This window comes from Typha latifolia, chromosome 4, assembly GCF_019914945.1.
Source record: "Typha latifolia isolate L0001 chromosome 4, TyphaL0001v2, whole genome shotgun sequence".
NCBI classification, from domain to species: domain Eukaryota; kingdom Viridiplantae; phylum Streptophyta; class Magnoliopsida; order Poales; family Typhaceae; genus Typha; species Typha latifolia.
Genome location: NC_133089.1, coordinates 3789002 through 3813096, shown reverse-complemented (window position 1 = coordinate 3813096; position 24095 = coordinate 3789002). Strand labels below are relative to the sequence as shown.

Genomic DNA, 24095 nt, shown 5'->3' with positions numbered 1-24095 from the left:
AAAAATTCTCGATGCTGCAAATGACTTTTTTTTCGCTTTCTAAGTACTCTAATTCTACGATTAATATTCTACAATTCTACTCACTATCAAGATTGAAGTTTAGATTAAATTTGACCTGTGAAAGAACATTATGGACTAGGCCAAGAAACTTTTATCCCCTTAGAAGTACTAATGAAGTCTGGATCAGTGATTAGCATATGGATTTCCTATGTCGGGCAGCCATAAACTAGATACACGCGTATTTGTTCTTCACTGCATGGTGAGTTTTGAGAGGAGAAAGACACAAGCCGAGGAGATGAACACTGCTCCTGCAAAGCAAGCCAGCTCCAAACCATTGTTCAGAGGCACATTCTGAAACTTTTCAAGTATCCCTGCTTGAAGCAGCAACAGTATGGCATGCCCAAGTTTAGACTTCACTTGTGAAATTGATTGCATCTCCACACCCTCCTTTAGCTTCTGAAAAAGTATAAATAGAATTTTAGCTGTGTAATACCAGCAAAAAGTTTAAGAACACAAATTGGTGATGCATAACATTCAATCTAACCTTTAGATTGAATGAACCAAAGTTCGATTCAGTAATCTGCGATCCTCGTTTCCGCCTCATCTCATTGGAACCAGCAAACATGATGTACAAACCCATCCCAAAAGTAAGCAGAGAAGTTCCCACAAGGAACATATCTGAGGGAGAATTGTTATAAAAACATATTATGATCGGACAAAGAAGAGTTATACTTGATGATTTTGGACGAGAACAAAAAAAAATTACCTATTGCTTCAACAAGTAGTGTTATGACTTCTCCTTGATCACTTCTTTGAGATAGTATGTGGAAGTAATTGGAGAACGATTGTAGAACGCGAAAGGAGCCCTAGAACCCATAACATTCTAATCAGGAAAAAATCACAGGTATCATCGACCCACAACCAAATTGAAGCCAAGAAAGCACAAAAGAAGAAAAGTAGATTACCTCAACAAAGCACAAGATTGAGCCTACGAGTGATCCTGCGACAGCAATTAGCGTAAAGGACTGGCATCCGACGATCGCCTAACAGATTAAACAAGTATAGTTATAGCTAATCAAGGAGAAATTAAGCAGAGGAGTCTTGGAGCAAGTATCAAAAGGATCACCTTTTCGACAAGGATCTCGACAACAGTGGACCAACATATCCTTGTTCCGAAAAGCCCAAGAAGCGAACTTGCTAGTTTATTTACGAGAGAAGACCAAGAATCTATGACTCCATTTCCTTCTTCTAGAGAATGTTTCTTCTGCTTCTCAGGGATAACCACAGCTGCTTCCGAGGAAACCGCGACCCCCTTCTTACCTTTGTAACTTGGTATAATTCTCTTCTCTGCTCCACTCCATAGAAATGGTAGTTTTAGTGCTGGGAGATACCAACGAGTAGAAGGAGAGGGAGAAGGAGAAGGAGAAGAAGAAGAAGAAGAAGAAGAAGAAGGTAGATGGTCTGATCTGATTAGAGCTTCAGTTGTTTGAAGCAAACTGCTTGTTTTTGCCATTCTTCACCTTCTATCTTTAATTCTTTATCAAAATCCTCTACTCGATCTGCAACAAGTGGAACTAATAGTAGGAAGCATAGGTGAGGAAAAAAGAAAAAAGAAAAATTAAGAAAAAAGTACGCGGAAGGGAAGATTCCAAGCATATCGCAGTTTTGGCGGGATTTGGACGTTGGTTGGTGTTAGCATTCAACGGTAGGAAGGAGCGTGGAAGAATTCTCACACATGGTAAATTGGCAATTACCTTGTCGTCCTTTCGGCGGCCCTTGGTCGAACACGTGTGCTGAAGAATCTTAGACATGCCACTTCTGACTTCTCAAAAAGGTCAACTTTTCTCTTTTGATGACTAAATAGAAAAGCGTCGAGGAGAAATTTTTTTAAAATTTTTTCCCATTCCTCCCGAGGGACGGTGGAGCAAAATTCGTCACGTTTTTTTCTCGGCCGAGAAGGAAAGAATGATGAATGAACGATGGGCACTCGTTTGCGACTTCAATGGTTTGAGGATCCTCACTTTGGCTTCGACAATGTCACAGAGCAGTCTTAGATTTGAATATATGTTCATCTAACCTTATTAAGTCTAGAGGGTAGATGTGATTGATGTGAACTGGAGATATGCAATGCTCAAAGATTTTCTACATGTGTGTTTATTATTATCATTATTATTGCTATTTAACTTAGGGCTTGATTAGTTAGTTGAGGACTCTTTATCTAATTAAAATAAAATTTGACATAAATTTTAAAACTTAACTTAATGTAAGCTAAAAGGCTATATAAATCTGTTCACTTTTTTTTAATATAGGACTAACTTTCATTTGATGCACATATATTTAAACAAATACAATATCTACGAGGAGTGGAATATCATAAACGTATCATTTTTAAGAGATAAATTAATATCCTATATTCCTATGCAATATCTTGACACTAAAACACATTTTTCAACTTCTAAATGAAAGAAAAAAAGAAAGAATGAAGAGAAGATCCAAGATACTTATGATAGTTTTTATTTTAACACTATAAATTATCTTAAGATGCATAACACTCCACATGTTAACTTTTATTTATCACGAGTTAAGATCTATTAGATCACACTAAGCAAGATATGAGAGCATGTTATAGATTTGTTTGTAGGAGATAAAGAGTAAGTAGTGAGAAACCATTTTCCCTCGTATGTAAATAATAAGACAAATAAATTAATTAAGCTTGAATTTTCATGCCACCCTATCAGGAAGCAACTACGTGCTACTCTTAACTCCCATTCGATGTTTCGAAATTTACATTTTTCCCGTGAACACGGCTTGTGAAGTCTTTAAAGACTATAAGTCAGTAGATGTTGGAAGTTCCCAGAATCTTCATGATACTATTGGCAGAAAACAAATTAAGACAAAACTTTATTGTGAATCAATTACGCCAGTCACCCTTGGATGCCCCAATATCGAGGCCCACATCAAGTAAATAATGGTTGTGGAGTTGTGGTCCATCATCCATGCATGTTGCTGCTAGTAGTCATCCCATCTTGCTGCCAAGATTAATTAATGCACAGCATCTCTATCTACTATAGAGCCGTTTCAGCTAAACGAACAAGTAACCTTTATTTTTTAGCCTTTTTGAAATAAAGATCTCTTAATTAAACATTGTGCTCACATTAATCATTATGCTTCCTTCAGAAATTAATTAGGATGTGTTGAAGGATATATGGTTTGAGCTAATGATCGTATCTTGTCAAAAGGTGTAAATTTGAGTAATCACATGAGGGTTAATTATTAACCAGAAAAATATGATGTCCATGAGAATTGATTATACAGACTCTCTCTCTCAAATTTTTTCCCCCATTTTCATCTAAATAAACTTAATTAACGTGAAGAGAAGGGACAAAAAGAGTCTTGAAATGAGGGAGACCAAAGAGTTGGTAACACTAGGGGCTCAGTTGGAGTCTTGAAGCTCTCGACTGCACGACGTTGCGCTCGTGCGAGTCGCACACCTGCGTACTAAATCTACACCCATACTTCCGCGGCTTCCTCGCCGCCGCCGCGCTTCTCCCTTCACTACCACCACCGCCACCGCTTTCTTCCACCACGGATGCATCCCCGCCGTCGATCTTCTTGATGGCCTTCTTAATTGTAGAGCACTCCCGCTCCAGCTCCTGCACGCGGCTCCTCATGCTGTCCATGTCCAGCCTCAGCACCTGGTTCTCCCGCACCGCCGACCGCCACGTGTCCTCCTCCCCCGCCCCCGCCCCCGCCCCCGCTCCCGTCCGCGGCTGCAGCCGGTGGTCCGCCGAGAGGAGGGTCCCGGCGATGACGCGGCGGAGCTGGAGCTGCTCGAAGAAGAGCACTTGCACCACCGCGCGCAGCGGCAGCCGCTCGTTCTGCGCCGCGTGGGTGCACGCGTCCACCGTCAGCTTCCGGAAGTCTACCACACCGCATACCTTCTCTTTCTCCTCCTCCGTCATTCGTGGGTGCGCCTGATTCCCATCAAAAGTTAAACGGAGAATTTCACTTCGCACCTTACACTATTAACTTATTGTAGTCCTATCATTGTAACTTAATGGATTCCTTTTGATAAGTCTAAGTACGCGCACTTGGCATATTTTGTGAGCTATAGCGATCATGGAGATTGGACCCCAACATTGTGACAACTGGTAGGGCATATCATTTAACGAATTGAAACATAAAGTTACTGAGAGCACAAATAATTCAATCTATATATTCTCAGTATAAATGATTGTACACCATTGCCTTAACCTTTTTCTACAAAAGTTTGTGAAGTACCCCATCTTTTTGTTCACTTAAGATTGGTGGGATACTGGGATCTGAGTCTAGTTACCAAGTTACTACAGGGATAATTTAGCAATTCAGTATGTATGTCAAATTAACCAAGGGATAAGCTGACACCTGCAACTAAACCATTTACGATATGGTGTTATCTAGACTTATCCGATAATCCAGGAGGTTAAATGAACATTTCCAGAGTTAGTCGGATTTGGATCGAGATAGCGTACCTTTAGATAGATATCCACGGCCCGATAGAGGCCGTCGTCGTAGACCCTAGCGTGGTCGGGGAGGGCCAGGGCGAGCTCGCAGAACTTCTCCGGCTTCAGGTTCTCGTCCGATGCGATCTCCGCCAGGTACCCGTCGATCAGCTTCCCCATCCGCGTCATCGACCTGACACCTGTTGGTGCCCTCCCCTCCTCTCCGTCCCCCTCCCCCTCCCCCTCTTCGCCTTCCGCCGCCGTAATCGCCGCCTCCTCCTCGACGATTCTCGCAAGGGTGTACTTAAGGATCCTCGCCACGCAGTCCACGTCATAGAGGGTCTCCACCACGTAGGAGTAGCTCGGTATCAAGAGATCGTCCACCGCTGCCTCCTCCAGCTGCGACGCGATCTTCCGCTCCAGCGCAGATCTCGAAGCTTCCGAAGCCCGAAGTATGTTGGCCGTCCTCAGTAACCCAAAAAGGAATCTCGTCGTCGTCGCTGTCTTCGTCTCCCTCGAGCTCCTCTCCTTCGGTAGATTCGTGATCACCGTCTCGAGCAGCTCCCTCTGCTCCGCCTCCGACGACAGGGGAGCCGACGCGTGCCTCCTCGACGACCGGGAGAGCCCGGGGATGGCTCTCTTGGCGTAGGAGACGAGGGAGACCTCGATTGCCTCGGAGCTCAAGTCTCTCGCGCTCATGGCGGCTATCACTTTCTTGTACATCGGGAGGTTCAAGATCGCCAGGTCCTCGAACCACGAATCCCCCGCCGAGGACGACGAGGACCTCAGCCGTCGCATCCCGGTGTCCAGCCCGTTCCACAAAACGGCGGCTGCGGCTGCTCCGTCATTCACAGGCCAGCTGAGCAGGCCGGAGGCATCGGAGGACGCCCGCAACGCGATGGAGTCAACGCATCGCTGGACGATTCCGAGTTCGTCGGCGACGGGGATAAGGTCCTCGCACGACTTGAGGGTCTTCGACGCCGCCTTGAGGTTGCGGAGGACGGATTGGGCGAGGTACCTCTCGGTGCGGGAGACGAGGTTGTCTTCAGCGAACTCCTCCGTCATCTCCAGGTACTCCGCTGCGCACCGGAGCGGGGCCACGTTCCACGCCGTCAGCTCGATCTTGACGCCGTAGCAGAACTTGGCCGCCGTCTCGAACGTCCCCGGTCCTCCGGGGAAATCCACCAAGGCGATGTGGTATGCATCCTTCGCCTTCTCTTCTCTTTCCTCTTCAATCTCTTCCTCTTCCCCACCGGCATTGTCCACAACGGTTTGCCGCTGTTCTCTACGATTCTGCTCTTGCTCTGTTATCAGCAGGTGAATCTTCCTGCTCTTCGACATCAGAGGGAACTGTAAACAATTTTGCAAATCCAAATCAGCTTTGGGGGAACTTCATCAAACAGGACAGAGGATGAGTTACAAAAAGTTCGGAATCAAACCTTGTGGAGGTGGAAGCTCATCTCATCGACTTCGAAGACGACATCACTCGGCAATCCCGTAGTACAGAACCTGCAGAACACTCATCCTTTTCAGAGACAAAAATTGGGCAAGGAGAAGGCGTCGAATTGGTAACATTAGAGAAACTCACCAAGCCTGCCCTCTTGAGCCAGGAAGCTTCCCTGCCGCCATTTTGAGTGCTCGTTCGCTTAGAATTCAGTAGATCTGAGGGGCTTCTCGCACGCTGACCATCTCCCTCTTCCCTCCTCTAACCGCGGTGCGGAAGAGCCAAAAGGATAGAATTCGAACACGAACAGAGGCGTATGCCCTTCCAAAGCCCAACAATTATCGCACTTTATTTTAATTACCAAAAGGGCCTTTCGTTGTCTGGTAAACTGTCCCGCTTGCTCGTATAATACTACTTAAATTACGCCCACTCCAGAGACAGTAGTTATTGCAGAATGTGGTAGGAGAGACTAATTCTTGGGTTATTGTTTAATTAATCCCCAGTCTCCTCAATCCTCATGGTTGTGACATGAATCATCGTATCTTCCTACCCCTCACACCATACGCGTGCTGTAGTTTCTCTTACTATATACAATTTCCTTTGAGGGAGTTAGAAGAGGAGTCATGAGAGTTATGAGGCTTCTTGCAGGCAGGTGGCCAGGCTCAGGGCTCATCAATGTCTCATCCACCATTCAACACGGCGCATTCATGATGAATGAATGACCTGGAACGGCAAGGTGTTTTAATTATGGATCGGAAAGATGACACTGACGCATCTGGAAAAAGAATCTGCCATTTCTGCGTCCAGCTTTTCTTTTACTCCCGTAGTGCAGAGTAACTCTCAGTTTGAGTCTTCCGCTGGGCCTGCCCTTAGACTTTGTGCTAGTTGTTGCTAGAACAATATTTGGTATCTATTTGCAACCAAAAACGCTATTGATGATTAGTACTATTCATTAGTTTTATTGACTATTGCCAAGCATTTCCTTCCCCCAACTAAACTACATTTTTCTCCTTCAAAAAAAGAAAAAGAAAGAAAAAAAATATATAAGCATACAATTTATGCTATTATTCTTTAAGCCATATATATATATAATTTTTTTTTCATTACAGTCCACCCAAGAAGCTGTTGCCAACTCATTCTACTGGGCCCGAATAAGCCAATCGATTTGTTGGATCACATTTATAGCAATCTTCCTAAGGATCAAACAAAACCTCTTGTACGTTTCCCGCTACAAATCCCTATGGATCAAGCAAGATACTTGGGTCAGACTTGCTGCCAATGTCTTTAATATGCAAAAGAGAAATGGGAATGACGCCAAGATAACTACTCCTTTTTGTCTATTGCAGCTTTTGCCTTCGCATTGCTTCACTTTCCAGTTTCCACTACCCATATGTTTGTACCCGCCCACTATAGTCACTATGATAATAATAATAATAATAAAAAGAGAATACTAGTGCTTATTTGATTAATATGATTGTTCGGTGCCAGGTTTCCATCATACAGAAAGCTTGAAATCAAGTTTGTAGGCTAAGTATGGAGTGTATATTTAAGGTGTGGACTAAACAAAAGCAACGATTCCTTTGCAAAATTTACACGCATCATAGCTAATGTGGTCCAAAATATTTGTGGAAATGTATTGACCTGACGTCAAAAAATGAAATGATTGTGAAATGGGTTAGGTACAAGAGCTCACTAATGATATAAAGATTCATGCTACTGTCTACGCGCACACAAGTGAAAAAAGAAAACCTTGATGAGATAGATAATGCTGTTGTGGACCTAACACAGATGCTTAAATTTGATAATTCTTTCATTAGCTTCCCTGAATGACAATTGAATGTGAATTAAAGATACTGGAAGAAAACACGTGTGTTTCTTTAACTTTGCAAAAGCTAGTTACTCTCTGTAAGCTCATTATAATTGAAAAGAGGAGACTTTCATGTAGGGGCGAAGACTGATTGGAATTTATATAAAGTATAAGATAAATCTTTCATATCACAATTTTCATAGCATTTAAACTAGATAATATATAAATATTAACTGAAATATTATTTTTGAACTCACTTATATCTGCATAAGCTATCTGAATAGATATAGACACAAATTTAGATATCAAGATGAATCGAAAAATCTCAACTCATATCCGACATAATTTGGATACAGAATAGGATCATGTCGGATTTAATCCGACCCATTCTCACCCCTAGTTCCATGCCAACACATATTCTTCAACAAATTCCTGAAAATCTGAGAAAGATACTTCTCATTTTGAATTGAAGTTTCCATTGATGCATATATGGTAGAACAAGATTTTGATACAGATAGATTGCAGGATCAGTTGAAGCATATAATCTAGCAAACATGAGAGAATAACAGTGATTTTTTTTTAAAGGAAAACAAAATATCGAGAATTAGCACTAGGGATGTCCGCCCAACCTGTAAATTCAGTGTACATATCCTTCTGTTAAATAGGTGTCTTCAAAAGAACCTACCTGAACCTAAACCCTTGGTAAAAACATTATATGCAAGAAGACAACAATTTTGGAATTCATCCAGGCAAACACTGAACTATCATACATGAGAAAATAAAGCATCATAAAATTTCCTTTAATAAAGTACACGATGGAAATAAGTTTCGTAGGAGAAGGTTGAGTACCTCATCAATTCTCAGTAGTTCTGTAGACAGAGAATCATAAAAAGAGATGCCTGGTTGACGAAGAGAAAGAACTATTTTCAGGTCAAAGTACCTCATCAACAGACAGACTTCTGTCATCTGTCAAACTCTAAAAACAGTATATAAATATAAAAACCATTAAGTTCTTCCTATTTGAACCTCTTAATTATGTTCCAAATGGCCTGCGTAGTATGTGGCAATAGCTTTTCTGATGCAAAAGCACTGAAGACAAGAATGTGCATACAAGCTTGCGATATTAAAATTCTGCCCACAAGTCATCTATAGCTTAGCAACAATCTGATGAAAGATAAAAGAACAAGAAACTCAAATGATAAGAAGTTTATAGTAGTTGTGATAAGCCAATATACCTGTCTTAAAGATATATGGGTTTGAACTTTTGGAACCTCTTCTTAGTGATGCATGTACAACCTGAATACTGTTATCTGGTAACCATAGCATGACATTTAAGTGGCCATGCACTATAACATATGGTTCAATGGCTCTCCACATGAAACTTCTCGATCTATTCTGACTCCAGTATAGACCCCTGTATGGAGATTGGATAGCTGCTGTAACCTCTGAAAAATATCTAGACACCTTATGGAAACAACCACCCATAACATGATTTAAGCAACTAGATATCGCAATCAACTAAATAATGTGAGCTATTTCCTTGTTGGATGCTCTAACCCACTCTATAGGCTTTGATTCCAATTAGCTCTTCCCAAATTTTTTTACCTTGTGAACGGCTGCTATCTCTCAACAAAATCTATGCTAAGCTTCTGAAACTCCTGATTAGTGCTTCGAGATGACAAGTAACTTATTGTTGGATTTGCTTGATGAATTACATATCCTCCCATAGCAGATTTTACACCTCCACCATTTCCACCAGAGTATCTTGGGAATCCAACCTCTTGCCAGAAGAGATGAAACAGTTCCCTATACTGTTTCCTAGAAGACCAATTTTCTGCATCAAAGGCCCGAAGTGACTTGCACTGAAGTGCAGAAATACTTGTAATCATGTCCACCTTTAGGCACTCTTTTTACTATGCAACATACAGTTGCTGAACATCCCATTCACAAAACCTAAAAGCTAGAGATGATGATGAAAATCAAGAAACTCCTGCAGAATTTGGTATCCAGACTTCTATTTTATATGATTTTCTTTTGCATCCTCGCTTCCTTAGTTGAGAGGTAGATGTACTATAGCTTTAACCATTGCAACTCCTTTGTGCAATCAAGAATCCATGCTTTATTGAGCCAACCTTCTGCAGCTACTTAGGCTACCATATTCCCTCTCAATAGCACCGGAAGCTATGTAAATGCTTCTACCAACACTCAAGAGCTTAAAACAGGATAAGAGGCAATAGAAAGCCATGCTTGATCAAGACAGGGCAATGCTCTGTAATATTAACATGAGCAACATGAAATCCATCATTAAACTTACCAAATAGGGAAAATATGTTGGTATGTGCACAGAATACCTATCAATAGGCACGCCCAAGGCAACTCACTGATCTGTTACCATATTAGCTAATACTTCAAGGTTGAAGCTCAAAATCACAGAATAAACAGAAGAATGGTGAAAAAGTATAAAGGAAAAGACAAGTAAGACTTCAATGAAATGCAAATCAAATCAATGCTAAAATTTTCTGTAGAGACTGTATTTTGGACAAAAGGAAATTTTACTACAAACTACAGTGATTCAGATCAAAGTACTGCATTACCCAACAAGCTACTCTTTGAAGGAGAGCTTTGATCACTGAACCATGGATCATGCACAGAAACAGGGGAATCCACCTTCATTTCCTCCAACACAGTATTGACTAAAACTAACTTCCTGCTCTTTGATACCTTTTGTGACTTATCCGTGCAATTTGTAGATACTGAAGATACCGATGATGATGCTGACATGAACTTGTTCTCATCTAATGATGGAGCCCACCCACTTAGCCTGATTTGTTCCAATTCATCAGCCACTTCCGTCATGGAGGGTCTCATATCTCTGTGGAATGCTAGGCACCTAAATGCAAGTTCTGCCACCTTGTGAATGGAGGAGAGTGTCCAGGCATCTCTATGAGGCTCAATATATGGGTCTATGATCTCATCGATGTCTCCTTTCCCTATCTTATTAATAGCCAATGCAGCCAAATTTACCTCATTCTGCACTCTGTTGAAGTCCACTACTTTCAGTGCACTTATAATCTCCACGAGCACAACTCCGAAGCTATAGACATCACTTTTGTCAGACAGGTGGAAATTCTGATGATATTGAGGATCAAGATACCCAGGAGTGCCCTGTGGTGTCGTTGAGATGTGTGATAACTCAGTCATGCCCATCCTAGAAAGTCCAAAGTCCGCAACTTTTGAATTGTACTTGTAATCTAACAGTATGTTGCTAGATTTTACGTCACGATGATATATCGGTGGATTGATGGCAGAATGGAGGTAAGCTATAGCCTTTGCAGTCTCAGTAGCAATTGTTAGACGGACAGTCCAAGGGAGAGAAGGACCTCGCTCCCTCTGCAAGTGCTGAGATAGTGTTCCATTAGGCATGAACTCATATATTAGGATTTGTTCCTCTTTCTCAATGCAGCAACCCAAGAGTCGGACCAGGTTTGGATGGCTCACCGAGGAGAGAAGCTTGATCTCATTCATGACTTGTTCGGTAGCATCAGCATCTCGTTTTTTAATCTTTTTAATAGCAACTGATTTGCCATTGCTGAGTGTGCCACCATAAACAGTTCCATAAGCACCGGTGCCTAGAAATTGGGTCTCCGAGAAGCCATTTGTGGCTCTCTCAATGTCCTTATAGGAGTAGAGGGGAATTGTGCAGGATGCTTGAGAAAGCAGGCGTCTAGTGATTCTCTGGTTTCGCGAAGAAGATGATTGCTTCCGGAAGAGATAGCAAAAGAAAGCCAAACCAGCTGTTGTGACAGCTCCAGCAATAATCCCTGCCAAAGAAGTTGCTTCTCATGGAGTGATCGAAAATAAAAAGTATGAAAAAACAAGGATACCAATTTGTGATCTAAAGAGCCAATAGCATTAAGCATGAACAGTTTAAATTGTTAAACCCTCCTACCTCCATCTCTCATATTCAATTAGCATACAGTAGTAATATGTTCTCAGTTAATAGTAGGAAAGAAAATTTACCACCAATAAGAACTCCAACTCTGGTAATGCCGCCACATCTTCCAGACAAATACTTGGAAGGATTGCATTTACGCTCAACCACTGCTACAAAATGCAAAAGGTAATAGCAATAGAGTCAGAAGTAATTCCAAAAGCATATTTGTTAAACTAACCTAAATGTTTGACTATAAAGTATAAACCCATATAATTATTTGCTTTATAGTAAGATCCATGTGCAATGGTTGTACACTAAAGATCATAATGTTCCAAAATTTCTCAACGGATGCACCTATGTCAAAGTAGCCGATTAAACTAACAAACCATCGGCGATAAGAGTTATTATTCTATTACTAACACTATTTTTCAAAGTATCAGTTTGCTTAAATACCAAAGTCAACCGAAGAGAATACGAACCACCATAGATCACGGCCGGGCACGCCGTAAGCTGATGGCAACTACGAATTATTCTACTTGGGACACCGGCTCAAGACCTTATTAACACACTTAAAAAAATAGAGCAAATGACCGATATGACCCTGAACTAACCTCTCCGGCAACCAGTTCCATTGCGGAATCCATCCCCTTGGAACCCATCATGGCAAGAGCACCTGAAGGCCGGTTTATTGGTGACCGGCGATGTCAGACGCGTGCAATTGGCATCGTCGGAGCACCGGCACGTGCCCTCGAGCCACCACCCGAGCTCCGCCGTACTCAGCTCCAGGGACGGGAACTGCCCGCCGCCAGAGTAGGCGACGGAGGTGTACAGGAAGCTGCATCCGGTGCCGGAAGCTTCGGCGGGTTTCAAGAAGCCGGAGTTGTTCAGGCTGGGGACGCACGTGATGTTATCACAACTGGACGAGTTGGGCGAGAGGAGCAACGCGGAGGGGACGACGCAGTCGGAGGGGGGACCGGGGCAGCGGCGCAGGAAGAGGCCGTTGCGCCACGTCATCGCGTAGTTGGGGGAGTAGAGGCTGTTCAAGGAGTGGATCGGGCGGGTGCAGTTAGGAGGGAGATGGATCAGGAGGGCGTCGGAGGTGATGTTGCGGATCGAGAATCCCCCGACGAGGGTATCTGCGGATTTGGAGCAATTGAGGGGGATGGGGCAGGAAGGGGAGAAACCGAAGGGGTAGGGGACGGTGGTTGGGCCGCAGGTACGGTTGCAATTGGAGGTGGGGGAGGAGATGGCGAAGTGAGAAGAAAGAAGGGAAAGGAGGAGGAGGAGGAGGAGAAGGATCTCCATGGTTGCGATGATTTGGTTAGAAACGAAGCACTTCATCCATTACGAAGAGAACTAGTTAGTACTATGCAATTCCACACTTACAAGTACTATATATGATTGCCACTATCCACAGAGACACATCGGAATTCCACACTTACAAGTACTATATATGATTGCCACTATCCACAGAGACACATCGGAATTGGAAGGTTTTAAAAGAACCACCAGGCTATGGATTAATATTAATTTGTCGTTTACTTTTCAATGCCAGACTTCGCCACAAAATCCAAAGGAATCCGTGTGGAAGAAAAGAAAGAAAGAAAATAAATAGGAAGCTTAACCTTAATCTCCGTATGGGCTACGGGCTACGGGCTACGGCGATGGGGAGATTGGCTTCTTGGAGAGAAGAAATCCAAGGTCTGGCCTTGGCCTGGCTAGTGGAAATTGGAAGAGCATCACGCATGTGATGTGGATGCCAATTTGTCAAAACGCGGTTACGCCTTTTAAACGATTCAAAGAATCGAACTGCTGCATATTAAGTAAAATAATCAATCATGAGCAAGGAAGTTTGGTAGCAATTCTCACACGTTAGGACTCCCCGCACCCGTTCCGCGGAGTTGCATAATGGAGTCTGTTAAAATATCGCATTAGTTGGACATCCGAACAAATTATCCAACCAATCCGGCAAAGCCTCCATGACCATGACTAACTCCACCAATTACTCAAATTATCAATAGTAGGTGAATTACACAATTTTAATAAGGTTGGATATGACTCGTTCAACTTATATCTTTACACCGAATCACTACTAAGAATGTTAATTTGTGACATTAATGATAAGACTATTATTCCGTAATCAAGGACACAATTAAAGAATTTAAATGCTATTACAAATTCTTTTCAAGGATACTATCAGAAATCTCAATAAATAAATAAAAAAAACAAAAAATCACTCAGATCGCAGCTCAGTAATTGAAGAGTAGTAGAGCACCCAGACACGGTTTGTTATTTCACCATGAAGCCCATATATATTATCATCATCATCATCTCCCAAGTATAATCATGATGTTGTTATAATTGATCATCAAGCCACCGGCACGTGCTGCGGGCCCCGCAGCAGCGCCTGCGGCGCCTCCTCCGACACCCGCCACACCTTCACCGACTTGTCGAGGCTCCCGCTGTAGACGATCCAGCTGGCGGAGGCGGAGGCGGCGCCTGGGTGGTGGTGGCGGTCTTCGAGTTGGTCGTCGACGATGGCGAGGCACTTGATGGGCCCGGTGTGGCCGGAGAGGACGGAGAGGCAGGAGTGGGCCCCTCCCTCCCTCCGCCACACGCAGATGGTCTTGTCGGCAGAGCCGCTGAGGACGAGGTTCCCCTCGGCGGCGAGGCAGAGCACGGCCATCTTGTGGCCCTGCAGGATGCCGCCGTGGGAGAGGTGCCTCTCGCCCTCCCAGAAGTTGACGATCCCGTCAGAGGAACCGCAGTAGAGGATGGGCGCCGTCGGGCTCACCACCAGCGCCGTCACGGCGCACTCCTGCTTCAGGAGGGTCTGCACCGCCACGTGCTTCGTCCTCTTCCCTTGCAGCTCCCTCCGCCACACCTGCAAACAAAGAGATCAAACGTTTCGTAATTGTTTTGCTTCTATTGATGTAAATGAAAAATATGGTTAATTACATTTTACCTTCTTTCCACTTCATTTTATATTACTTAACTACCTTCACTTATAATTAACATGAAATTCGTAAGCTTTTCATCCGAATTAACATAGCCAAAAAGCATAAGACTTTCAAAAATAATTAATCAGCTGTAATATGGACTAAAAGAATTCTCCATCATCACATATGATTATATGAACTAAGGAATGATTCGAGCCCACCTCTAATTTAAGTGTAGAGGAAGGGTACTCTTCCAAAATATCTTGGGTAAGACTTTCTTTTTGGTGTAGCCGTTGACTAGAATACCAAAACAGGGACTTTCTTTTATACATGAGAATAAAAGAGAATACCAACCTTTACGGTGCCATCCGCTGAACCAGTGAAGACAAGCCCACTGAAAGCGGCGACGACAGAGTTGACGGTGTCGTCATGGGCGGCGACGGACTCTAGGCACTTAGAGTCGGCGATGCGCCATACTTTGAAGGTCTTATCCCATGATCCGGAGTAGAGCAGTCCCTGGTCCTCGGTGGGGCTGAGGCACGATATGGCGTCGGAGTGCCGGATCCACAGAGCGCTATGGTTGCGCCGCACCTCTCTATCATTTATAAACGTAATAAAAAAAAATTAAAACTATCCCTTTTTTTTTTTGTGGAGAAGGTAGCGAACGTCAACCTGTAATTTGAGGGGTTAAGGGAGCTGCGAATGAAGTCCTTGAGGCGGGGGAGACTACCGACGCGCTTGTGGGTGGCGGGGTTCTTGGGCGACGCCCGCCACACCCGGATCTTGCCGTCCTGATGCCCGGTAAAGATGCGGTCGCCGGCGATGACAATGGCCTTGACGAGGCCGCTGCTGCACTTGAACCCGGCCATGTCCTGCTGCTTCCTCCACACCCGGATGTTCTTGCTGTCCGACCCCGTGTACAGCATGTCCCCCTTCGCCGCCAGCGAGTAGATGTGCCCCTCCTCCCGCACCAGCGAACCGATCAGGCTGGTCCCCGCGAACGCGCCGTCGCCGCTGTCGCCGTTGTTGTCGTTGTCCTGGTCGTCGTAGCCGGCGGAGGCGATGATGTGATGGGCCCAGGGGGAGCTGTAGTAGGGGGAGACGGTCTGGTTCCAAGGGGACATGGCGTAGGGGGTGCACTCGCCGCTCGCACAGCTCGGGTAGTCGGAGCTGTACCCGGTGCTGCTGGCCGCCGCCGCCGACGAGCTGCTATGCCGGTTGGAGAAGTCGTCGTCGGTCACCGCAGAGTATTTGAACATTGGGTCGGAGTGCGGCAGGGGATGGTCGCCCGGGTACTTGCTGGGCTCCGCCAACATGGCGGCGCTCCCGCCACTCTCTCTCATTGTAGCGCAAAACACAATCACCACAAATCTAAAGCTTTGACGTACTCTTGATCAATAATAATGGAAGAGAAAAAGGAAGGTAGGTAGAGGAGGAAGGAAGAGTGGATAGAACTAAATGTTGGAGAAGGGGAGGGGGGGTAAGTGTATATAGATAGGAGAGGAGAGCATGCATGAGAGGCCAAAGAGGAAGGGAGGAGGCCGGTGAATGCGTACGTCCGCTGGTGGGAAATGGTCGTTAAACCGTTGATAACGGTGAGCCGTGGGCGTCCTAATTTTAGCGTATAAAGTGAATCACAACATTGTAAGGGAGGCCGATGAATATTCTACGCAACGTGCTTGCCAAATACTGTACTCGGAGTGCCACCAATCCCTCTTTATCAATGGCATTACTATAGGTTTAATTCCCATGGGACAAATGATAAGCTCATTTGAGCTTTGTTTCTAGGAAATGCTAGCCAGAATTTTGATTTTCTTTGGGATGGAGAAGTGAAAATTTAAATTGTGTCCTAGTTAAATCGGTACTTCTGAACTCAAATACACTCATATGATAATGAGTCTATTTTAACTATTTAAGTATTACTCCATTGGCCATGCTGTTTATTGATTCCATGAGTAATTGATTTAATTTTACAGGAAGTCAAATTACACTACACTTAGATATGGTGTTTAGGATAACAACCTTCTACTTTCTCAGAAGCTCTGTCATGATGTGCAGCCACGACATTGAGACATGAGTAGGATGACACGCATAACTATTGATTCAATTTTGGAGTAGCTGGTATAAAGGATTGGGAGACAACAAGATTCATTAAAGAAGCAAATCAGTTTTCTTGTCCTTAATTCTTACAATAAGCTATATCTCTGTAAATAGCTGTTATCATTTAAAAAATTGCTTCTTTTATGAGAGATGCATCCACGTTGGCTTATTTAAGTTCCAATTCCCAGAAAATAATGCAACATACCGAATCTGTGACTCGATAAAGTTACAGATAATGGCACGAGTGTCCTGTAAATATTCCACGTAGGCTGAATCCTCTTTTGTGGATTATAAAGTTACACCAGTATAAGGCTTTGCCAGGAAAAATTAGCCCGAACCAAGGCATATGTATTTATTCACCACAAAAAACCAGATTGAGCTTGCATGTTTATGTATGCTGCCAGAAAGCACAGCAATGCTGACAAATTAGTACATATCTGGGAAAGAAAATCAATTCACAAAGTTTCACGTACTTTTATATGTATTTGCTCCAGTAGAATCACTCCATTCTGCATTCATGTTTAGATAAAGTCGCAGTTTAGAATCTCAAATCACATAGGCCCTCTGAATATTAGCTTCTTCTTGCTGCAAAAATAGCATAATCAGTTTCTGCCTTAACGACAGTTTTCTAGGGTATATGTTTGCCTTCTCATCATATAGCCATACCAAATCTTCCACTAAGGAAAAAAAGAAAAGAAAAACATGAAAAGTGGAAGAACCTATCATGCTCCATGAAGAACTAGAAAATTTGCTAATTCGATGTTCAAATCCTGAATGTACGCCACATCATCTACTCGGCGCTTAAAAATATAGAATGGTTCAAATTCTAGGGCAATCAGTCAAATGAACAGGCACAAAAGTTAGCTAGCAAAATCTCCCAGGGCTCACCTATTCTGAACTAGAAGTCGCACAACTACATCCAAATCTTGGTATCAAATAAATAAGCTACTAAAGAAAAAAAAAAGTTAAGTTTCATTAGTTTATGTATTTTCCTGATAATTATACCTTGCTTATTGTAATCCCTCTTCATCAGTTATTGTACTTCATACTTTCTTTCTCAAATCCAATTGTTGGAAACTGCTTTGCAAATTCCTCCACCTCATGACGTAGTTTTGCAATCTCAGATTGGAAGCCGGCATCTGTTGCAATGGTGGCTAGAAAGTCCTTCAGTTTTTGCCCTCCTAGCATGACAAGATAAACCAATCTAGTAAGATTAAGATTATTAACCAAACGAATGTAGACATCTAAAAGCATGAATTAATAGCAGTAATTTCAATAACAGTAGAAATCTGTAGAACCTTTGGTTCCAGCCTTAATCTTCAATGCTAATTTAACTGCAGTATCGAAAAAGTCAGCAACTTTTGCAAAGTCCTCCTGATCAAATCCTCTAGATGTAAGAGCAGGGGTTCCTGAATTAGCAGATAGGAGACAGTAAATTTCGATGTACTTATTATATGTGCACATATCGGGACAGGAAATGGTTATACCCATCCTAATGCCTCCAGGTACCATGGCTGATATGTCACCAGGTACTGTGTTCTTGTTAGCTGCAATATGAACTAATTCCAACACCTTTTCAACTCTAGATCCATCAATCCCCTGAAGAAGAATTTGGAGAAGTTTGGCATGTTATAAGTAGAGCAAACCAACAACTACATGAAAGACACCAAACAGCTACTGAGAACTGCATATGCATCAACTACTACCCCCCACCCCCACCCCCAAAAAAAAAGGCCAAAAACCCTCCACACGAGATATAACATAAATCAACTGCGGACAAGGGCATGAGGATGGGAATGGTTAATGATTCCAGCAAGTAAATACATGAATGTCTACCTGCTGATAGAATGAACAGGTATGAGAAAAGTTACTAGCACAAAAGAATAAATAAATTCTACCTACTGATATAATCATAACATGCAGAAGTACACGTAAATTTGCATTAGGAAAAATTAGGTATATTTTATGTTACCTTGTTCTTCAAATTCACCAAGACTAAATGATTTTCCGTTCCACCAGAGACAAGATCATAGCCTTTCTCAATTAAGCACTGCATGTGATTTCAATGCACTAGTTAATAACATAGTAATACAACTCCAGTGGCATAGCAAATATGAAATTCTTTAGAATAACATTGAAGATCATATAACGCTAACTGGATTAGGTTTATATGAAATAATTTGCTTAGGATCATAATGGAAGGAAATTTTTTTTCAATTTTTAACATTAGCAAGATCTCTTGAAGCATGCCACAAGGATATGCAAAATGCAAGCGGCAAATACTAGCAACGTCTCACAGATCATGTACAGTTAACCTTGGGCATGCTATTTTATATGCAAATGTGTGCATACACTGACACGTTGTGGCATGAAGCCATGAACTAAATCTTGTACATTATAAGGTTCACACATGAAGTATGAGTAGAACATTTAATTATGAAATGACAATCAAGTATAGCAAAGGTGAGAGAAGCACAAATCAGACATTTTACCTGAGCAAATTTTGCACAGTTACTAAGGACTTGCTCCTGATAGGATTTATACTCTGGAGTTGTTGCCTGCAATTGCAAAACAAAGAAAATAAAAAACTTGCAAACTTAATTATGATGAAAAAGGAGGGTTATGTTATATGAAGTATTCCTCAAGGCTACTGCAGCACTAATGGCACACCTATTTGAGGGCCTACTGATGTATGTCAATTATTTAGGCCATTTGAAAGTTAGTGCCAGGTCCACCTAGGCAATTTGACAACCTTGTTCTTAAGAAATGAGAAACTAACTTGTTGAAGATGTTCCTGACAAGGATCTTCAGTCTTCCTAGTACTAAATGGATGCAATATGCGTGTGTTTAGCCGTTTCTTTTGAAGAGATAAGGAAAATTTCAGGTGAACAACGATCTATGTCTTCTCATCTCTTAGAGATCTCAAGAGGACATTCCAGATTCTTGACACAAGCCATGAGATTTTGTCAAGCAACAATGAAGATGAACTCTAGAAGAATGTTATTATTAAAGTTGTTGATTTTGAAACTGAACATATTTTATGTCAGGATGTTTTTTATCTGGTTAAAAAGCGGCAAAGAACTAAAAGTTGAAATTACTCCACTTGCCAGTATGTCTCAGTATGTAGAATAGATGTTTGGAAATCATAGGGTTCTAACAAATTAACAAAGGATAGCGTATCATGGATCAGCACATAAGAAATGTAGCAATTACTTGCAAATATGTTCACATGAATAATTACTACTTGTTTCATTTGCCCTGTCTCAGAGATTATATTTATTTGCACAAGACTTCAAAATTGAAGAACAACTGATGAAAACCTGTTTCAGTGCAACAGCTAAGCCAGCAATTGTGTGATTGTGAGGACCCCCTTGAAGACCAGGGAAGACAGCAGCATTGATCTTATCTTCCAGGTCATACATAACCTTCAGAAAAAAATAACATTTATTTTCATTATTTGCTAGATCATGTAAGTTGGAAAGAGAAGATTATACAGCCGCAAGATACCATGAACTGATAACTGACCTCTTGCCCTTGTTTGTTTATTTCTTTTACTCCCTTCCTGAAAAAGATCATGGCTCCACGTGGCCCACGAAGTGACTTGTGAGTTGTTGTTGTCACTACATCTGCATACTCGAAAGGAGATGGAATGACACCAGCTGCAACTAGTCCACTGATATGTGCCATATCTGCTAGAAGTATCGCTTTCTGCTTGTCACATACCTGCCAATTCCAGACTTAGGTAAAGCTACATGACTACTAATCAGCACAAGAAATACGTAATATGAGAAAATAATTTCTTATAGATGAGAAGGATTTTATGAAAGCTTGCCTTTCGAATGCGTGAATAATCATAGAGGCGGGCATATGCACTAGCTCCAGCAACTATTAATTTGGGTCTGAAGAGAGTAGCACTTTTCTCCAACTGTATTCAGAAGAATATTTTAAATACAAAGATAAAAATATTGCACAAAGCCATAAACTACGGGTCTCTTAGTTAAATTTCATATTGAGAGGCATGACACTGAGAAATCAGCTGGGAACTACATAGCTTGCAGAAAGTAATTGTGCGAAGAAGATTTTATTTTTATCATTTGAGATTATCATGATAAAAGTCACTGTACTGGAGTTGCAATAAATACAAAAAAGAAGAAGATGTGCTTCTGAAACCATTTGTTCTTTCCATGTAGACTATGACAGGACAAAAGTCATTTACAGATAAAAAGGTAATGAAGAGTCAAATTTTCAGCATAGAAAAATGAGTCGAGTAAGAGAAATAAAGCAGAGCAGCCACCTGGTCATAGTCAATGTAGCCGGTACTCTCATTTAACCTATATGGCATTGTTTCAAAGAATATAGAAACAGCAGATATCTTCTTGGTATCAGTCTGCAAAATCCATACACAACAGAAGCGTGAGGGTAGTCCAAGACCATAGAACTGAAACTAAAGACAGAAGCATGAGGATAGTCCTATTGCCATTGTTGTACGAATCAGAACAATAGGACTTAATTCGAAATTCAAACAGTGTAGTATAAGAGGTTGATCTGTAGAAAATGTCATAGCTACTAAACATTAAACACATGTCTCCGAATGACATTAATTTTAGCTGAAAGAGGTAACTAAAGGACTTAAGCTGAACCTGGTAACCATGAGAAAGATGTCCACCATGAGGAAGATCAAGCGCCATAATCCTCTCATGTGGCTTCAATAATGCCGTATATACTTGAAAGTTGGCAGGGGAACCAGAGAGCGACTGCACATTCACTTTAAAAGAAGAGCAGAGTAGATCCAAGTAAAACTCACAAAAATTTATTAACCTCTCTCTAGTATGTAAATTTCACAAGCATGATAAGGTCGTTATTTCACGAGCATGATAAGGTTGTGTATAAATTGAATGAAGCACTGTCGTAAAAGGTGGTCCATATGCCCACATATGTGTTTGCATCCATATACCATCCTACCCACGGAAATCTCATAGGACCCGCATATCATTTTTAGAGCCTTATTATACTACTTTTCCACTACAACTACTGTGAGACATACACAACAAATCTTCAAGGGGGATAATTGTCTATATTGTATTTCTCTTCAAAATTTTAGTCCTTTCGCTCTTTCTATTTACATTTCCTAGATTTATTAATAAATTATTATTAAACATTGAACTCATATGAAAACACATATACGCCAATCATATATGCATCATACATGATCTTGAGCAAATATTTCAGACATCTCTTTGAACATTGAATGGAAGATGAATGGATTGCACCACACGACTTCCAACTATTCCAAAAGCTTAGAGTAGAATGGTTTTTTTTTAATCTTTGATATTCCAACGTTCTCTCTTACTTACGAGCTTGAGACATTTTGACGAGCCTAATAAAATGACTTAACTTACATGTTTTTTTCTATTTAACTAACAAGATAGATCTGGCAGGATTCAAACTCAATATCTCATTTTTCTGATACCATATTAATTCACTAACTACTCCAAAAACTTAAACTATTAGCTAACAATATTTTTTCTTATCGTTGATAATCTAACAATCAGCAACAGTAATGCGATATAGGAACAGAACTAACAAAAGCAAAAACTTGGTGCTATAGTATAAAAATATAAAGTAGCACATCGAAAAATATTTAGATCACAACAGTATAATAGGATACAAAGTGGGATGATCAAGCTGTAATAGGTTTACTATATAGGAGCTTTTTGCATTATAATGCTACATTGAGCATTTGTTGATCACATAATGATATTAGAACTATGCAGAGATTTTATAAAATAAAGAGGGTGGGTGCTTAGTCCCAATAAACACATTGAATGTTAATCCATGCTAGGAAAGAAAAGCAAGATTAGAACCAGCGAAATAAGATGGCAAGAATTTGAAGTTTACCTCCCCATTTTGCCGGGTCTAAGCCAAAAGCTTCCAGTGCACGCTTTTGACACAGGGATTCTGCCATGTCAATGTACCTACAATCAGGAAAAACAGAAGGACTATCAGCTGAGGTGCAGCGGAGATTGTATACTTACTTTAGGAAGACAAAACATTAAAGAGAAGTTCACTTTTTCTCTCCATCTTTTGATAAAAGAATTCTAAATCTAGAAAAGTTGCTCAATGATTTATACATAGTGAAAAAGGACCAAAAGAAAACCAAAATCTTACTCGTTTCCACCATAGTATCTCGCACCAGGATATCCTTCACTGTACTTGTTAGTCATGACAGATCCCACCGCTTGCATCACGGAGAGTGATGTAAAATTCTCCGAAGGTATGAGCTCGAGTCCCTATTAAATTTCCAAGAAGCAACTCTTAACTAATCATCATTGCACAAATTTCCCCATCTCTTCCCTTCTTCTCTTTCAAGTAGAAATTAAAACAATTAACGTATGTTTATAAGTGGCAATTGGTCCTAGCAATTGCATATCGCGAGGTAACCTTTTGCAACTCTTTTCTATATTTTGTGACGGCTGCTCGTGCAAAGTAGCAAGTATATTATTAGAAGCGAAGACAAAAGGAAGAAGGAAAAGTACCTTCCATTGCCGGGCTTTCTCGAGCTCAATGATGTCGGCGATCTCCGGATCCACAACCTCCAACGGAGCATTCAGCTGCTTCGTCCACTGCAGATCCAAGAACAGATCGAAAAGGAATGAATACCATTTGAAACCCAACAAAATGATTAAACAAAAACTAAGGTCCTCCGATCGTACCGTGGCACTGGGAATAGAAGACTGGTGCATTAATTGCCACAAGAAAAACACGTAAAACGGATCAGCCCCGGTCATAACTACGAAAAAGAAAAGGGAGGGAGATTGATGCAAACCATGTAACGGAGGGAGCTCCGCGAGAGAGCGGAGGATGAGAACCTCCTGAGAGCCTTCGCCATGGCCATCTCGCTCGCTGCCTTCTTCTCTCGTGTCGATAGGAGAAAGAGAGGAGCAGAGATCGCGAGGTGGGTGGGAAGAGTCACCAACCCCCACCCTATACTGTCGTTAAGATAGATCAGAGAACGAAAAGAAATCCGAAAAATAGCACATAAGATTTAGCGGCGATTGGAAATGATTAAATTATTTATAAAGAGCAGCGAATCTTCGCACGGTACCCAGCGACGGACCCTGAGACGGTGAGACCGTCCGACACAAACCTCGCACTCTCACTCTCACTCTCACTCTCACTCGTGAGGAGTTTATATTTTATTTATTTATTATTTTAATCATAATTACTAAATAATAGTATCTTTACGCCCTTATATTAGTAAGTAGCTTGAATCTACTATGTAATTAAAAACTAATTTATTATAGTATATCAAAATAAAAATATAAAAACTCCACTTGAATAAAAGTGTAGACTGTACAGCAGATGCCCAAATATTCCATCTTCCACTATT

The 24095-nt window shown here is 41.7% G+C and overlaps 5 protein-coding genes and 1 long non-coding RNA gene across 12 annotated transcripts; all 6 read right to left on the bottom strand.

Annotated features, from left to right (window-relative positions):
* Positions 1-80: 80 nt before the first annotated feature.
* LOC140786215 (uncharacterized) lies at positions 81-2027 on the bottom strand. The gene is made up of 5 exons (XM_073134484.1): positions 1127-2027; positions 966-1043; positions 767-866; positions 545-678; positions 81-456 (listed from the first exon to the last, which is right to left on the bottom strand). The coding sequence occupies exons 1-5, from the start codon at positions 1511-1513 to the stop codon at positions 250-252; spliced, it is 906 nt and encodes a 301-aa protein (XP_072990585.1). The 5' UTR covers positions 1514-2027; the 3' UTR covers positions 81-249.
* A 1219-nt stretch (positions 2028-3246) lies between these two features.
* LOC140786383 (BTB/POZ domain-containing protein At3g50840-like) lies at positions 3247-6527 on the bottom strand. Its single transcript, XM_073134773.1, has 4 exons — positions 6070-6527; positions 5921-5990; positions 4512-5831; positions 3247-3974 (listed from the first exon to the last, which is right to left on the bottom strand). Exons 1-4 carry the CDS (start codon positions 6108-6110, stop codon positions 3426-3428), a joined length of 1980 nt encoding a protein of 659 aa, XP_072990874.1. The 5' UTR covers positions 6111-6527; the 3' UTR covers positions 3247-3425.
* A 1658-nt stretch (positions 6528-8185) lies between these two features.
* LOC140786384 (uncharacterized) lies at positions 8186-9107 on the bottom strand. The gene is made up of 4 exons (XR_012108628.1): positions 8968-9107; positions 8759-8863; positions 8582-8631; positions 8186-8361 (listed from the first exon to the last, which is right to left on the bottom strand). It is a non-coding gene; the product is annotated as an uncharacterized lncRNA (long non-coding RNA).
* A 1107-nt stretch (positions 9108-10214) lies between these two features.
* On the bottom strand, positions 10215-13427 carry LOC140786382 (wall-associated receptor kinase-like 14). 3 transcript variants are annotated; one of them, XM_073134772.1, is made up of 4 exons: positions 12278-13139; positions 11753-11836; positions 11231-11553; positions 10215-11131 (listed from the first exon to the last, which is right to left on the bottom strand). In XM_073134772.1, the coding sequence occupies exons 1-4, from the start codon at positions 13005-13007 to the stop codon at positions 10310-10312; spliced, it is 1959 nt and encodes a 652-aa protein (XP_072990873.1). In that variant the 5' UTR covers positions 13008-13139; the 3' UTR covers positions 10215-10309. The 3 variants fall into 3 exon arrangements, with proteins under 3 accessions (XP_072990873.1, XP_072990872.1, XP_072990871.1); XM_073134771.1 differs by having other exon boundaries at positions 10215-11553; positions 11753-11833; positions 12278-13427; XM_073134770.1 differs by having other exon boundaries at positions 10215-11553; positions 12278-13137.
* Positions 13428-13771: 344 nt separating this feature from the next.
* LOC140785629 (protein JINGUBANG-like) lies at positions 13772-15972 on the bottom strand. Of its 2 annotated transcripts, XM_073133567.1 has the most exons (3): positions 15278-15972; positions 14960-15200; positions 13772-14550 (listed from the first exon to the last, which is right to left on the bottom strand). In XM_073133567.1, the coding sequence occupies exons 1-3, from the start codon at positions 15946-15948 to the stop codon at positions 14035-14037; spliced, it is 1428 nt and encodes a 475-aa protein (XP_072989668.1). In that variant the 5' UTR covers positions 15949-15972; the 3' UTR covers positions 13772-14034. The 2 variants fall into 2 exon arrangements, 1 of the variants encoding a protein (XP_072989668.1); XR_012108488.1 differs by lacking the exons at positions 14960-15200; positions 15278-15972 and adding an exon at positions 14632-14924 and having other exon boundaries at positions 14416-14550.
* Positions 15973-17025: 1053 nt separating this feature from the next.
* LOC140786147 (serine hydroxymethyltransferase, mitochondrial-like) lies at positions 17026-23881 on the bottom strand. 4 transcript variants are annotated; one of them, XR_012108565.1, is made up of 17 exons: positions 23532-23869; positions 23419-23439; positions 23242-23328; positions 22874-22995; positions 22604-22680; positions 21346-21470; positions 21000-21092; positions 20538-20630; positions 20231-20428; positions 20026-20130; positions 19198-19263; positions 18678-18755; positions 18193-18304; positions 18004-18114; positions 17711-17886; positions 17179-17290; positions 17026-17102 (listed from the first exon to the last, which is right to left on the bottom strand). XR_012108565.1 is itself a non-coding variant. In XM_073134377.1 (16 exons), the coding sequence occupies exons 1-15, from the start codon at positions 23598-23600 to the stop codon at positions 17735-17737; spliced, it is 1509 nt and encodes a 502-aa protein (XP_072990478.1). In that variant the 5' UTR covers positions 23601-23881; the 3' UTR covers positions 17026-17214; positions 17711-17734. The 4 variants fall into 4 exon arrangements, 2 of the variants coding, with proteins under 2 accessions (XP_072990478.1, XP_072990477.1); XR_012108566.1 differs by having other exon boundaries at positions 17179-17214; XM_073134377.1 differs by having other exon boundaries at positions 17026-17214; positions 23532-23881.
* Positions 23882-24095: the final 214 nt, after the last annotated feature.

Bases quoted from the DNA above. Each gene is read 5' to 3' on its own strand.
- LOC140786215 (XM_073134484.1), bottom strand. From the start codon at position 1,513: ATGGCAAAAACAAGCAGTTTGCTTCAAACAACTGAAGCTCTAATCAGA. The intron at 1,044-1,126 runs GTGATCCTTTTG...TTAATCTGTTAG, and splicing joins TCGAGATCCTTGTCGAAAAG to GCGATCGTCGGATGCCAGTC. The intron at 679-766 runs GTAATTTTTTTT...ATTCTCCCTCAG, and splicing joins ACTACTTGTTGAAGCAATAG to ATATGTTCCTTGTGGGAACT.
- LOC140786383 (XM_073134773.1), bottom strand. From the start codon at position 6,110: ATGGCGGCAGGGAAGCTTCCTGGCTCAAGAGGGCAGGCTTG. The intron at 5,991-6,069 runs GTGAGTTTCTCT...AGTGTTCTGCAG, and splicing joins GGCTCAAGAGGGCAGGCTTG to GTTCTGTACTACGGGATTGC. The intron at 3,975-4,511 runs GTACGCTATCTC...GATGGGAATCAG, and splicing joins CCGTGGATATCTATCTAAAG to GCGCACCCACGAATGACGGA.
- LOC140786382 (XM_073134770.1), bottom strand. From the start codon at position 13,007: ATGAAGTGCTTCGTTTCTAACCAAATCATCGCAACCATGGAGATCCTT. The intron at 11,837-12,277 runs GTTAGTTCAGGG...TGCATTTTGTAG, and splicing joins TGGAACTGGTTGCCGGAGAG to CAGTGGTTGAGCGTAAATGC. The intron at 11,554-11,752 runs GTAAATTTTCTT...CTTCTTTGGCAG, and splicing joins AGTTGGAGTTCTTATTGGTG to GGATTATTGCTGGAGCTGTC.
- LOC140785629 (XM_073133567.1), bottom strand. From the start codon at position 15,948: ATGAGAGAGAGTGGCGGGAGCGCCGCCATGTTGGCGGAGCCCAGCAAG. The intron at 15,201-15,277 runs GTTGACGTTCGC...TATAAATGATAG, and splicing joins CTTAACCCCTCAAATTACAG to AGAGGTGCGGCGCAACCATA. The intron at 14,551-14,959 runs GTTGGTATTCTC...CTTTGTTTGCAG, and splicing joins CAGCGGATGGCACCGTAAAG to GTGTGGCGGAGGGAGCTGCA.
- LOC140786147 (XM_073134377.1), bottom strand. From the start codon at position 23,600: ATGGCCATGGCGAAGGCTCTCAGGAGGTTCTCATCCTCCGCTCTCTCG. The intron at 20,429-20,537 runs GCAAGCTTTCAT...TGGAATTGGCAG, and splicing joins ATTATTCACGCATTCGAAAG to GTATGTGACAAGCAGAAAGC. The intron at 19,264-20,025 runs GTTTTCATCAGT...TTGCAATTGCAG, and splicing joins TAGCTGTTGCACTGAAACAG to GCAACAACTCCAGAGTATAA.